This window comes from Camelus dromedarius, chromosome 19 (genome assembly GCF_036321535.1).
Source record: "Camelus dromedarius isolate mCamDro1 chromosome 19, mCamDro1.pat, whole genome shotgun sequence".
Classification (NCBI taxonomy): Eukaryota; Metazoa; Chordata; class Mammalia; order Artiodactyla; family Camelidae; genus Camelus; species Camelus dromedarius.
The window spans coordinates 29,410,622-29,422,991 of record NC_087454.1 but is presented as its reverse complement, the minus strand read 5'-3'; the positions used below and the strand labels follow the sequence as shown (position 1 = coordinate 29,422,991).

The following is a 12,370-nucleotide window of genomic DNA, read 5'->3' as shown; positions in this document are numbered from 1 at the left end:
CACCCCTGCATTTTCCTCTCTACCAAACAGATCCTTAACCTCTTGACCTTCAAACACACTCACTCTCTCTCACCTTCTCCCTCCTCCAGCTGCAACAGAGCTTTGCCTGACTTTTCCACGCTCACCCCTGCAGATGCCCCTCCCTGTTACTTGACTCCGCTGAAGTCATCTGGGTCTACAGGCCATGCCATCCTGTAACCCATCCCCCCCAACATGGGAAGGGGGAAACAGAGGTGACAGGGGGAGCTCAGACCCAGTGGCCTCCTGAGAGAGCTGCTCACAGAAAGGGGAGATGGTGAGGGAGGTGCCACATGGGGAATGGAAGTCAGTGAGTCATCCGCAACTTTATTATCCACCAGTTTGATTTATACAATCTTTGCGCTTGGAAATCCACGACAGAAAGGCCACAGTGTGATGCACCCAGTTGACAGAGACCTGTCTTCTCCTCAGCCAGGCCCAGCCCACCCACAAGCCCTTGTCCCCAGGACACATGGAACCTTCCTGGTGCCCTCCATGAGTCCCAGGCACTCTGTGGCTGCCTACCCTGGGGCCACACCCACAGGAATCACATCTACCTATGGGGCCAACAGAGGAACTGAGGATGGATTCAGGCTGAACCCCATCCCCCATCCTCCCCAGGCAGAGGGGCTCAGAACCTCCAGCCTCATGTTTCCAAAGGGTGGGTCATGGGCTGCCACCACCACAGCCTCGGGGTGCCCACTTTCTAGGGACTCCTTCCAACAAGCAGGCGCTGAGCAGAGCACCAGAGGGGGCTTGGGAGTGACTGCACGTGTGTGCCTGACCGGGCAACCTAGAGTCTGTCTGTGCCTGACACCCTCTGACAGTTCCAGAGTGCAAACATGTAGGTGTGAGGGTGTTTGTGAGTGTGTGAGTGTACATAGCCACAGCTGCTAGCAGAGGTTCTAATTAGAGAAACAAGAACATTCAGTGTAAAGTTTAATTTTAGAGATTAATTAATTTTCTGGTTTTCGTTTTCCCTGGCAATCAATAAAGCTACCAAGAAAATAGACCAAAGAATTGGTTTCTCTCTAAGTCTGTGCGTGTGTGGGAAGTGAGGCTGTCTGTGTGAGAACACTAGGCAGAAATGGTCAGTACAGGCAAAAATAATAACAGCCCCTCCCGGTCCCCTCCTCCCAGCTCTGGCTCTGTCTCAGGAACAGGCCTGAGGCAGGAGGGGCGGAGTTTCTCCCCCCCTTGAAGCTGTGAGGTGGTCTGGTCAGGCTGCCCCACACAAGAGTGTGACATTCAGGTGCCAGCTGGCCAGGAACTGGGGCCCGAGGCCACAGCTCGCCACCTGTCCCTCACAGATGTCGGTTCAGAGGAAAGAGGGGTTGCTCCAACCGCCAGGCCCCCTGAGAGTCCAGTGCTGGCAGGCAGATGGGCACTGCTGCCCAGGGAAACCTAATGGGCAGCTGTCTCCCTCTGCCCAGGCCTCCCCTTGTCCAGCCTCCTCTCCCTTCCCACTCAGCCATCTCCTCATCAAAGTTAACCTCAGCCCTGATGGGTCACGGGCCGTGGTGTCCCCACAATCTGTGCCCTCCAAGTCCCCCAGGAAAGGAGGGAAAGGGGGCCAGAGGAGATGTTGCATAGGTGGAGGCCACGCCCTTGGGGGTGCTGGCCCGGCTATGCTGGAGGAAGAGGGGACAGGCTGAGGTGGGGAAGGAGCAGTTTTGATGGTTCAGGCAAAGTGAGAAGCATGGGGCAAGCAATGTTGAGGCCAGAGGGTTATCCTCTCCAGCTGGAAATGCAAACTCAATCCCTGGATGCTAAGTTGGCTGGAAAAACTTTAGCCAGGGGAGTTGGAGTCCAGGGGGATCGTACACAGACATGCACGCGGAAGCACATCAGGGTAGGAGTGGTGGAAGGACAGCACGTGGGGCCAGCACCCTGGGGTGGTGGCAGTACGCCCCTTTGAAGACCCTGGGACACACAGCAGGGCTTCAGTTCATGGGCTAGGGGAGGACAAGGGGGTCGGGCAAGATTTCGAGAATTCCTGCCTCTGACCCTGCCACTGGAATTGAGTCTTTCTCCAGCTGGGGCTCGTGACAAGGTCCTCAGCCCTGCAAAGGATCTGTATGGGGTCAGCCACTCTCCACTTCTCCCCACAAGTATGGGGGAGGCAAGGTCAGGCCCCATGACACCCCTGCCTTCGGGAGTCTTTTCACTGCCCCCTCCTCTTTGACTCCCACCTACTTCCAGAGTTCCCTGTTGTCACCCAAGTTTGTCTCCCACTTACTCATTCACCTTGGCCAGCTTGAAGGAATGCAGCCTGCCGGGGCTGTATCTCACTCTCTCTGAAGGGAGTGCCCTCTCAGAACCCAGGTGAGGAGGCTGCAGTGTGGAGGAAGGACTGAGGTGTACTGCCTTCCACAGTGTGCCTCCCCTCTCGCCCCTGGCAACATCTCTTAGAGCCGGGGAGCAGGAGGGGAGGGAGGGGAGTGACGTCTTCGTGGTGAGCACAGTCCCTACAGGGACCCAGCCTCCCTGGGCCCAGTGAGATAAACAACAGTGGAGGGAGCGGCAGAAAGGAAACCCCGATCCTCTTCGGGGCCAGCGCCAAGAAGAGGAGAGCAGCATTTCCACTGCTTTGAGATGGAGTGTGGCGGCTGACGCCTGGCCCTGGCCTCAGACCCACTGAATTCATTAGCTTGTTGGAAGCCAGCCCTGCTAACCGCTGCCCCCTCAGTAGAGAGAGGTCCCAGAGGGGCCAGGCTACCAAGGAAGGAAAGCCCCAGTTGCCCTTCCCCCGGCCTCAACCTCCCCAGCTGCTGTACAGCGAGGGCCTCTCCCTTGAGACTGGACCCAACGCCGGTCCCGCGGCACAGTTGCCACGTAACAGTCAGAAGATCCGTTGAAAGACGGGACGGGAAATCTCGGGTGTGCATGTAGAAAGGGGAGGTGTCCCCCTAGGAGCTCAGGGGCGGGGCTGGAAGAGATGACTCTGCCCGGGTGGGATTCTCTCACCCCCTCCTCCCATCTGTCTATGTACAGGGAAGGCGGGAAGGGTGACAGGGATCGGCCGCTTTGGCGTATGTCCCGCGACCCCTTGCCTCCCCCCACCCTACCCACGCCGTGCCCAGCACAGCCTCGGCCACCACCATCGTGACTACCTCTGCTACACGCAGGGAGCCCAGTCCGGCGAGGGGCAGGGAGGAGGCCGGCGGGCGGGTCCAGGGGCCCGGGGTCACAGTGAGGTCTCTACGCAGGAGCCGTGGCGGTGCAGCGGCCGGTGACTGTGGCCCAAACACCCCTCCTGCCGGTGCACGATGAGCACCGGGAAGTAGAGGGCGTCGTGGTAGGGAGGCGGCGGTCCGGCCTCCTCGTCGTCCTCGTCGTCCTCGTCGTCCCCCATGCTGGCCTGGCTCGACAGCCGCGTCTGCTCGGTGGGGCAGCTCGCCTCGTTAACACTCCCGCTCCGGCTGCGCCACAGGCAGCTGCGCCGGGAGCCATAGAGGCGGCCGAGCGAGAAGCGGCTGCCCCCGCAGCCCGCCCCGCCGCCCGGCCCCGGGCCGGCCCGCGGGCTGGCACAGATGCTCAGGGCGCTGCGCGAGAAAATAGACGAGCTGCTGACGGCGCGCTGGCAGTGCTCGCAGCTGCGCCGGTACGGGGCCAGGCCCGCCGCGCCCGGGCCGCCCACCCCGCCGTAGCGGCACGTGGGCGTGTAGCCGCCCGCCGCGCCCCCGGCGCAGCGCGCGCCCAGTCCAGCCAGGTCCATGAGCACCGCCTCGGAATAGCTGGGCACCAACTGCTGGTTGGAGCGGATGTGCCATTCGAGCTCCGTGCTGTCCACCGTGTTGACCCGCGGCAGGCGGTGCGTCAGCGGGGGCAGTAGCTCGTCGCTGGGGCTAAAGCCACCGCCCGCGCTGCCGCCGGCCGAGCCCGGGCCCTCCAGGCCGAAGAGCTTCTCCACGTGGTAGTGCGCGTAGGCCGTGCGGTACTCGGCCAGCACGCGCAGCGGCCACGACAGCGTGAGCAGAGCCGCGGCCCAGAAGGCGGACGAGCAGGCGTACCAGGGCGGCCTGGCCGGGTCGGGGAAGGCCACCATGAACTCGCGGAAGTCCACGTTCTTGAGGTGCATGCCCTCGCGCGCCTCCATATAGTCGTCCAGGCCCTCGTTCTCGGCGAAGAAGCGCGCGCGCTGGCACAGGTACGCGTTCTCGGCCTCCACGCTGGCGAAGCTGAAGCACTTGGTGAAGCGCAGCCTCGTGGCCGGCGCGCCCTCTAGCCCCACCAGCGCCTTGGACACGTCGCGGACGCCGCAGCGCGCGTAGTCGAACTCGGCCTCGGCCACGTGCGTATTGACGCGCTCATGGTAGACCTGCGGCGCCGGGGAAGGCGACGGGAGTCGCTTCTGTCCGCTTACCCTCGTCCGCCCCATTGCTGCTCTTGTCGCCTGGTCAAACCCTCAGTCTCTCCTGGTTTAGCTCCGGGTTGGAGCCAGGTAGGATCTTACCGGGTAGGGTTTATAGAGACACTGAGGCCCTCAGCTTCATCAGTGAGTTGGAGATGCGGGCGGGGTTAGGACTCATCCCTACCTCTGTGCCTTCTCATTTGAATTAAGCCCTGCTTGGTCTGGGGGTCAGGCCCAGGCCCTGAACTGCCCCTCCGGCTTGCTTGACCCTTTTGCCACTGCCTCCCTTGTCCCACTCTGCTCCCTCATCACCGCAAGCAGCCTGCCCATCTTCCCTTTTACAAGTGTGTTTCCAAATGGGCCCTCCAGAGGAGCTCCTTGGGGGACACCTTTGTCTCCGGACTCCCTGTTCCTACCCTAGCTACCACCCAGCCTCTTTCCTGATTCTCACAGGCCCCAGGCTTTGTTTACCCAATACTGAGACAGAGAGGTCCCCCTCATTTGGGAAAATCTCTTCCTCCAGGGCTCTAGTATGCCTAATCCTGGCAGGTCCAGGGAGTGCTGATTGACACCCCCCCCCCATGCCTCCCATGCCCACCTCCACCTTTTTACCAGCTGACCCCCTCCTCTGGGAGCCTTGGACTTGGGATCCAGGGTCCTGAGTTTAAGTCTAGCACTCCTACTTGGAAGCTGCAGACCTTGAGCAAGTCACTGAGCTTAGGTCTCTTTACCTGTGAAAGAGGACTCAGTAACAGCCACCTCACTAAACAGGTGAGAGAATGCCTGTGAGGCTCCAACCATTAAGCACTAAACAGTGCAGACCCTGGAGCCTGACTGCCTGGGTTCAAGTCCACCACACCACATACTAGCTGTTTGACTTTGGGCAAGTTACTTCACTTCTTCAAGCCTCAGGTTCCTCATCTGTAAAATGGGGACAATAGTTACCTACCTCATAGCGTTGTTTGAGGGTTAAATGATTGATGTTTGTAAAGTACTTAGAGCAGAACCAGGCTGCTCATAAGTGTTTGCTGCTATTTTTATGGTGGCTGTTATTACCCTCCTGTTGCAGTGCCCACAAGAGCTCACTGCTGCCTGTGCTTCTTCCCCTGGGGACAGTCAGGCAGGGTCCCAGCACCCCCTCCCATCTGGACTGGCCTGTACACCCCTCCAGCTCCTCACCTGGGTGGTGGTGTAGGCATCTCCGTTGCGGTATCGGGTGACCTGGCGGGTGCGGCGGACATAGTGGTAGCTGATGGCCTTCCACCAGATACAGGGCGTGGCCTGCTGCATGCGGCCCACGCGCTCCCGCACACTGCTTACATCCACACGGTGCTGCAGCTCATGGCGGGCTTGGCAATGCCAGCACTCCACCAGGTAGACGGCGTACAGCATGAGCAGGAAGGCCAGGGGTATGTAGACATAACCGTTGGAGCAAGGGCTGTCGTGGTACATGAGGCTGTTGCCCTGGTAGGCGCTGCTGAAGGTGAGGCGGGTCACTGTGGTGACGTGGCACCAGGCCACGGCCCCCAGGCAGCCGTACATGAGCAGCGAGAGCAGCAGGCACTTCCAGTGGGACTCACGGCAGAGGGACTTGGTGAAAGAGGGCTGGATGGGACGCTGCTGCTCAGATGGGCAGGGAAAGGGGCCGGGATGAGTGGAGAGTAAGACAGAGTGGCAGGACCCAGCACAGAGTTGGATGCAGGGGTGGAGGGGCAGAGGCCGGCACCAGAGATGACAGGCAGAGACAGACAGGATGTGCAGAGAAAAGGTCAGACCGAGATGGGATCCCAGAACCAGAGATACACACAGAAGTGACCCAGAGTGAGCCATGGGGACAAGAAAGGGGAATGGAATCCAGTACAGGGAAGTGCAGAGAGACACCCCAAGAGGCAGAGGGATCAGAGCCAGAGATGGAGGGAGGAGGCCCCGGTGGCAGAGAAGACACAGATGGATAGGATGGCACACAGAGAAACAGGGTCCAAAGACAGACACAAAGATGGCAATGAGAGAGGAGGTGTGGACAGGGAAGACAGGGAGGACAGACAGGCATCAGCGAAGGCAGGTCCCCAGCCCGGACCCCTTCCAAGTATTCCAGGAAGGGTGGAGAGACCCAATGACATCACCTTCCCACTTAACAGATAGGGCCCTCCCTTCTTCCAGAACCAGGAGGAACAACTTCCTCTGACCCATCCACCTCCCTGCCCCGCACAGACAGCCTCATACCTCCCAGGAAACCCCAAGACTTGTCTCTTTCTGCACGTTCTGGACCCCAGGTCCCCTGCGAGTCTCACTCCTGCACCCTAACATCCTTCCCGTGTTCTAAGATGAGAGGCAGGGGCCTTGTGTCCCTGGGCAGAAGGCCATCCAGGAAGAAATATCCAGAAGGGCAGAGGCATGTGGCTGGGGAGAAGGGATGTGGGATGGGGGTAGGGGGTTGAGAGGAAGATGTTTGCAGCCTAGCCATTTGTCAAGAGAAAACGATTTTGGTACCAGGGCCTGCTAAGCACTTAGCACATGCTGCTTGCACTGTCGCCCCAATGAGTTGTTTACATGTCTGGCTCCTGCACTAGATTGGGTGCTCCTGAGGGCAGGGCCTCATTCTCTTTGCATCCTGGGTGCTGGCACCCACAGCCACTTAATGACAGGTACTGAGTCAGATTTCTGGTGGCTGCCTGGGGTTTCCCTCTCCTCCTCGCTGCTGACTAGCTTTAGGAACCCCACACACACACCCTTGCTGAGATTCTGACTTATTCTTTCAATTCCCCGGGCCGGACCTGAAGACTAGTCAGAGGAAGGGAGAGAAGGGTGGAGAGGAAGGGCATGGTAACAGGCAGCGGGCCCTGGACCCGGTGTGAAATCCAAGGAAAGATCTGGAAGTACAGATAGGTAGGTGGGCTAGGAAATAGTACTCAGCATATACAAGCAAGATTAGGGGACATGTGCCTTTTGGGAAACCTGTCCTTAGGGGTGTGTGCATACCTGCCCCTTTGTGTGCCCACCTGAGTGTGCTGCTCCCAGTGAGAACGCATCTGAAAGGGGCTCTGCCTGCAGGTCCGTCCTTGCCTGTGTGCTTCTGCCCTAGTGCAGTATGCAAGCGTGTGCAAGGGAGATGGGGGAGCCCCTGGTACCTTCCTTGGTCTCTTTGTCTCCAGGTTCAGGGGGCGGGAGAGTAGGGCCCCCAAATAGGGACATGCTCAGTACCAACACTGAGAAGGATTCCTGGGTTTAGGGCCCCCTGGGCCGGGGGTGGGGGTGCTGCATGGACATTGGGAGAGAGAAGTGCACACCCCACACATATACACACACGTTCCCAGTGACCCCAGGAGGGTTCGCCTCGGCACACATTTGACCTTCTTAGAAGCCCAGCTCAAGTGACATCACGATTTCCCCCGTGGAACTGGCAGGCACTCTCCTGCCTCCGTAGCCCCTACAAGTCACCCTTCCCCGCCTTCAAGATAGCATCCCCCTCAGCCAGATAGGATCCCGGCCACCATCCATCCCCACCCCAACCTGCCCGGGGTCCGCGAGTCTCCGCCCCTAGGCCCCTCCCCCTGCCCAAGACCCCCCGAGCCCCGCCCCCGGCGCGGCCCCTTCCCCGCCACCGCGGACAGCTCTGGCCGCCGGGTGGGGGCAGCGGCGCGGGACTGCGGCTGCGGCGGCCGGCTCAGGGTGCGGGGCGCCGGCCGCGCTGCGGCGGAACCGGCGGGGGCCGCGCGCGGCGGGGGATGGGGACCAGGCTGCGGCCGCGCCCCGGGAAGGGGCGCCGCCGGCTCTCACCTCCTCTCGGGCGGGGCCCTCGTCCGCCGCTGCCGCCGCCGTGGGCTCCTCTGGGACCCCGGGGCCGCCACCGCCTCCGCCGCCGCCGCCGCCGCTCTCTCCCTCGGCCGAGCCAGGGGGGGACATGGCGTAGAGGGGGCGCGTCGAGCTCAGGGCCTCCCGGGGGGCTGCCAGGGGCCGGGGGCATCCTGCGCGGGGCCAGGGGAAGGGGAGGGAGGGGGCGGGGCCCTCGCTGCTCCCCACCCCCCGCCGGGGGGAGGGGGCCTGGAAAGGGCACCGGGTAAGGGGTTAGGGGCTGGGGATAGGGAGGCGGGCTTGGGGGCCGGGCCGGGGGGGCCGGGGCCGGGGGCGGGTGTCACCTTGAGGCCCTCGCGGCGCCGCTCCGCCTCCCGCCCGCTCCCGCCGCCGCCTTTTGTCTGAGCGGAGCTGGAGCCAGCGCGCCCCCCCTCTTCCTCCCTGCGCAGGAGCCCCGCCCCCGGCCCCCCAAACTCCGCCTTCCCCAAGCCTACCTAACAGCCACCCCAAAGGGGAAAAGCAACAGGGGCTCCCTGCACCCCTTCCCCACTCCTAGCCCTGCTCACCTCACACATCCCCACCATCCTAGGAAGATCTAAGCGGAAACTCCTCTTCGTCTATACTCCGTGGAGGGGGCGCCAGCGGTTCAACCAACATCCCTCCCCATTTTTGGTTCCTGGAAGTTCCTGGGGGTGAGGGTGGGGAGAGAAAATTGAGTCTTGGATCCCTAGGGAAGAGCCTTATTCCCAGTTGGATGGTAAAGGGTTAAGGCAGGAACCAGACTTCAGAGGCCAGATGCAGCTGAACAGGGATGGAATAGGGTGAAATGGAAAGGATTGGAGCTAGATGTGAGAAAGTTCTAACAGAGGACAGAAGAGGAGACATTGAAACCAGCTTTCATCGAACCATCTTCCTACCCTAGAAGAACAGCCCCAGAGAAGCAATGAAGTGTGAACATTGGCCTAGGCTGGAGATCAGGCATCCTGAGTGCAAATGCTTAATTCTGGCTTTGTCGTTTGCTGTGTGACCTTGCGCAAGTGCCTTTCCCTCTCTGAGCTTTAGTTGTCTCATCTATGCAGGGACAAAGTTGAGTGGACAATCTCTAAGGCTCTGATTTTCTTCTGTGGGTATAGGAGGCAAAGTCAGAGACCACAGCCCAGGCTGAGTGACTGCAGGTCGCCTGTCCCTTCATGCCATCCACCCACAGTGCTTTTCCCTGCCCCACCTAGGGGCAGAAAGGAAACTGCCATTCATTCATTCATTCATTCATTCATTCATTCATTCATTCCTGAATGCATCCATTCAATAAACAGGTATTAGATACCTACTGTGTGCCCTGTTCAGAAATATAAAACACAATTTCCTTTCCTCCAGGAGCACAAAGTCTAATGGGGAAGAAGGACATGGAAACCAATCACTATGATAGAATAGACTAAAGGCTATGCTTGATCAATCTATATGTGCACTGTCACTGTGGAATCCTACTGTGTGTCGTGTGCTACAGTAGAGTCCTTGACATATGGTGACTCTCCCCATTTACGCACAAAGAACCAAAGCAGAGGGAGGGTGAGTGACTTAAAGTCACCTGCCAGTACTTACAGGGTGGTCCAAGAATCCAGATCTTTCCCATTCAAAAGTCCATGGGGATCTTTGAGGGCTGGAAGGCAGCTTGAGGCAAAGCCTGGATATCTGATCTTTGGGAATAGAGGACAAGCACACTGATCTGCTGACAGTCCTGCCTCTCATCTGGGGCAGAAGATCTTCTGCCTCTACTCCACACACACACACACACACACACTCCCCTACTCCTGCTTCTGCCTCCATTTTCTACTCTTCCCTTTCAAGGCAAAGTGAAGATGGGTCTCAGTCCCTCTATCATTTCAGAACTGTCCAGCCTGTATGATCCTCCCTGGGTCAGTGTGTTCATCCTCCCTGCCCAAACAGAGGAAGGGTATGGTCCCAAAAGGCATGGATCATTTTCATCCCACAGCAGAGGAAGAATCTCACTTGGTGGCTCATTCCAATGTTTCTCTCCCACCCATGATTTTTGGGAAGTCCTGCCTTATGGCTGACTTCAAACCCTTTTCCTCTGGTTTCACTTCATTCCACCTAGTTCAGTCCTCACTGCAGACAGAAAGCAGAGTTCCTAACCCTGGCCTTTCCTAACCAATATAGGATCTCACATTCCCCATTTAGTTGTTCTAATCTGCCTCCTCTTCCCCATCCCCACTGCCTTCCTGACTCCACTTCAGGGGGCTTTGTGAGAGAGATAGCCGAACTTCTTTTGGCCAACCTCAGAGTTCCCAGGAGATAAAAGACCACCTCCCTTTTCTCCGTACACACACATTACTCTTCCTTAGAAGCCCAGGGTAAAGAGAGGTGAAGAGAGGGGGATGTGGTAGGAGCCAGCTGACCAGTTGGTCACCATGGCAATTGGGCCTGTTTCCTGAAGAGGAGCCTGGCTAAGGTGGGCAGAAATGGGGAGTCAGAGCATGACAAAGGGAACCAGAAAACAGAGAAAAGGACCAGAGGGGCCCAGCCTCGGAGATGACTGGGACTGAGGTTGCAAAGTCAGAACCCTGACCCCGTGACCTGAGTCAAAGTCCCCAGGTTATCTTTCCAGATGACACTGCCAATGGGTCTCTCTTTCCCATTCCAGAATGTCCCCAGAAGGGCTTCCTGTCCGAGTGCAGGCTCGGGGCTGGAGACAATCAGTGACTCAATGCTGTCCTCATGTGGCCGGAAAAGGGGCTGCCATGCACCTGTTATGGTTTAGAGCTGCACACGGGACTGGATTGAGGCAAGTTTTTCCTTAAAATCAGCCTCCGTATAGACTGAGAGAGCTGGTCACTGCACACTCCTGAGTTCTTGTGTCCTTGCGAAGGGCTCAGATGTCCACAGCCCCTTCGACCTTCATAACTGAAAGAAAGTTTCAATGAAAACTTGTTTAAAGTTTTGGATTAGGAACAGGAAAACACAGCTCTACACTTTCCAACTGTTTTTGATCTTGGGCAAGTCAGTTCACCTTTCTGGGTCCCAGATTCCCAACTTTAAAATGGAGATGATTTTGAACCCAAGTGGTCAGGGTCTGGAGTTGTCAGAGACTGTACTTTTGCTCCAGCCTTTGAGGGTTAGAGAGGAACGTGCTCTGGGAGGAAGTTGAGATTGTCAGAAATCACACTGACCCCAAGGAAAGGAGAGGCCTTAGTTTCCTTGGGCTTTCCCCTCATGGCTCCTCACTGCCTCATGCTCACCGCTTCCTCCAGATTCTGGCTGTCAGTGGGGGTGGAGAGCACTGGGTCATCTCTCTCCCCACCCTCCTCTCTCCACTCACCCTCCCCCACCAAACAGAGACTAGGTGCTTCTTGTCTCCCTAGCCCTCTTCTCTTCCCATTTCCAGTTCAAATGGAACCTCCCCTTCCCCTTGGCCCCCTGGGTAGTTGGCCCCACCATGTGCTCCTCCAGCTCCCTGTTCTCACTCCTATCAGAGCACAATCACTCTGTGCTGTAACTACCAGGGGGCTTTTTGGAGGCTGGAACATGGGACATTTTTAGTAGGGGAGGGGGAAGGGGGGTTGTTGGTTATTACTGTTACTGTGATACTTGGTTTTGCTTCCAGCAGAGAGAAAAATATCAGACACATAGGAGAAGCTTTATACAATAAAATGAGGTTGCATGGGGGAGGAGGGTAGGGAAGCCAGTTAGTAGCTGTCTATGCCTCACTCCAGCTTCCTTCTCCCAATGCCAGAGATGGAAAAGGGAGAGATTTTCTTGGAGATGACCTTCTAACAGCACTGCTGGCACTTGGGGTAGGGGACAAATCATGGAGCACTTATTGGGCTCCATGTGGGTGGGGTTTGCCCAAGGAAAGTAAGGAGAGGGAAGGAGGCATTGGGGTTGTGGCTGTGGCTGTGGAGGGAACCTCAGCAGAGTGCAGCCCAGCGTGTCTGGGCCTCCCCATCCCAGCCCCACCAGGAGGAACTAAACTTCCCTAACCAGATGTTGCAAACACTCAAGGCCAGTGTTTTATCCCTGGTGAGGAATGACCACTCCACTTTTTAATTTTGGGGGGAGTAATTAGGTTTATTATTATTTTGAATGGTTTATTATTATTATTTTAATTATTATTTTTAATGGGGATTGAACCCAGGACCTTGTGCATACTAAGTTTATGCTCTACCACTAAGCTATATTATTTTTTTAGAC

General features: G+C 57.9%; 1 protein-coding gene across 2 annotated transcripts; it reads right to left on the bottom strand.

The window, feature by feature from the left end:
* Positions 1–325: 325 nt before the first annotated feature.
* On the bottom strand, positions 326–8,457 carry TMEM151B (transmembrane protein 151B). 2 transcript variants are annotated; one of them, XM_031434609.2, is made up of 3 exons: positions 8,150–8,457; positions 5,552–5,992; positions 326–4,339 (listed from the first exon to the last, which is right to left on the bottom strand). In XM_031434609.2, exons 1-3 carry the CDS (start codon positions 8,273–8,275, stop codon positions 3,206–3,208), a joined length of 1,701 nt encoding a protein of 566 aa, XP_031290469.2. In that variant the 5' UTR covers positions 8,276–8,457; the 3' UTR covers positions 326–3,205. The 2 variants fall into 2 exon arrangements, with proteins under 2 accessions (XP_031290469.2, XP_064332611.1); XM_064476541.1 differs by lacking the exon at positions 8,150–8,457 and having other exon boundaries at positions 5,552–7,932.
* Between the last annotated feature and the right edge of the window lie 3,913 nt (positions 8,458–12,370).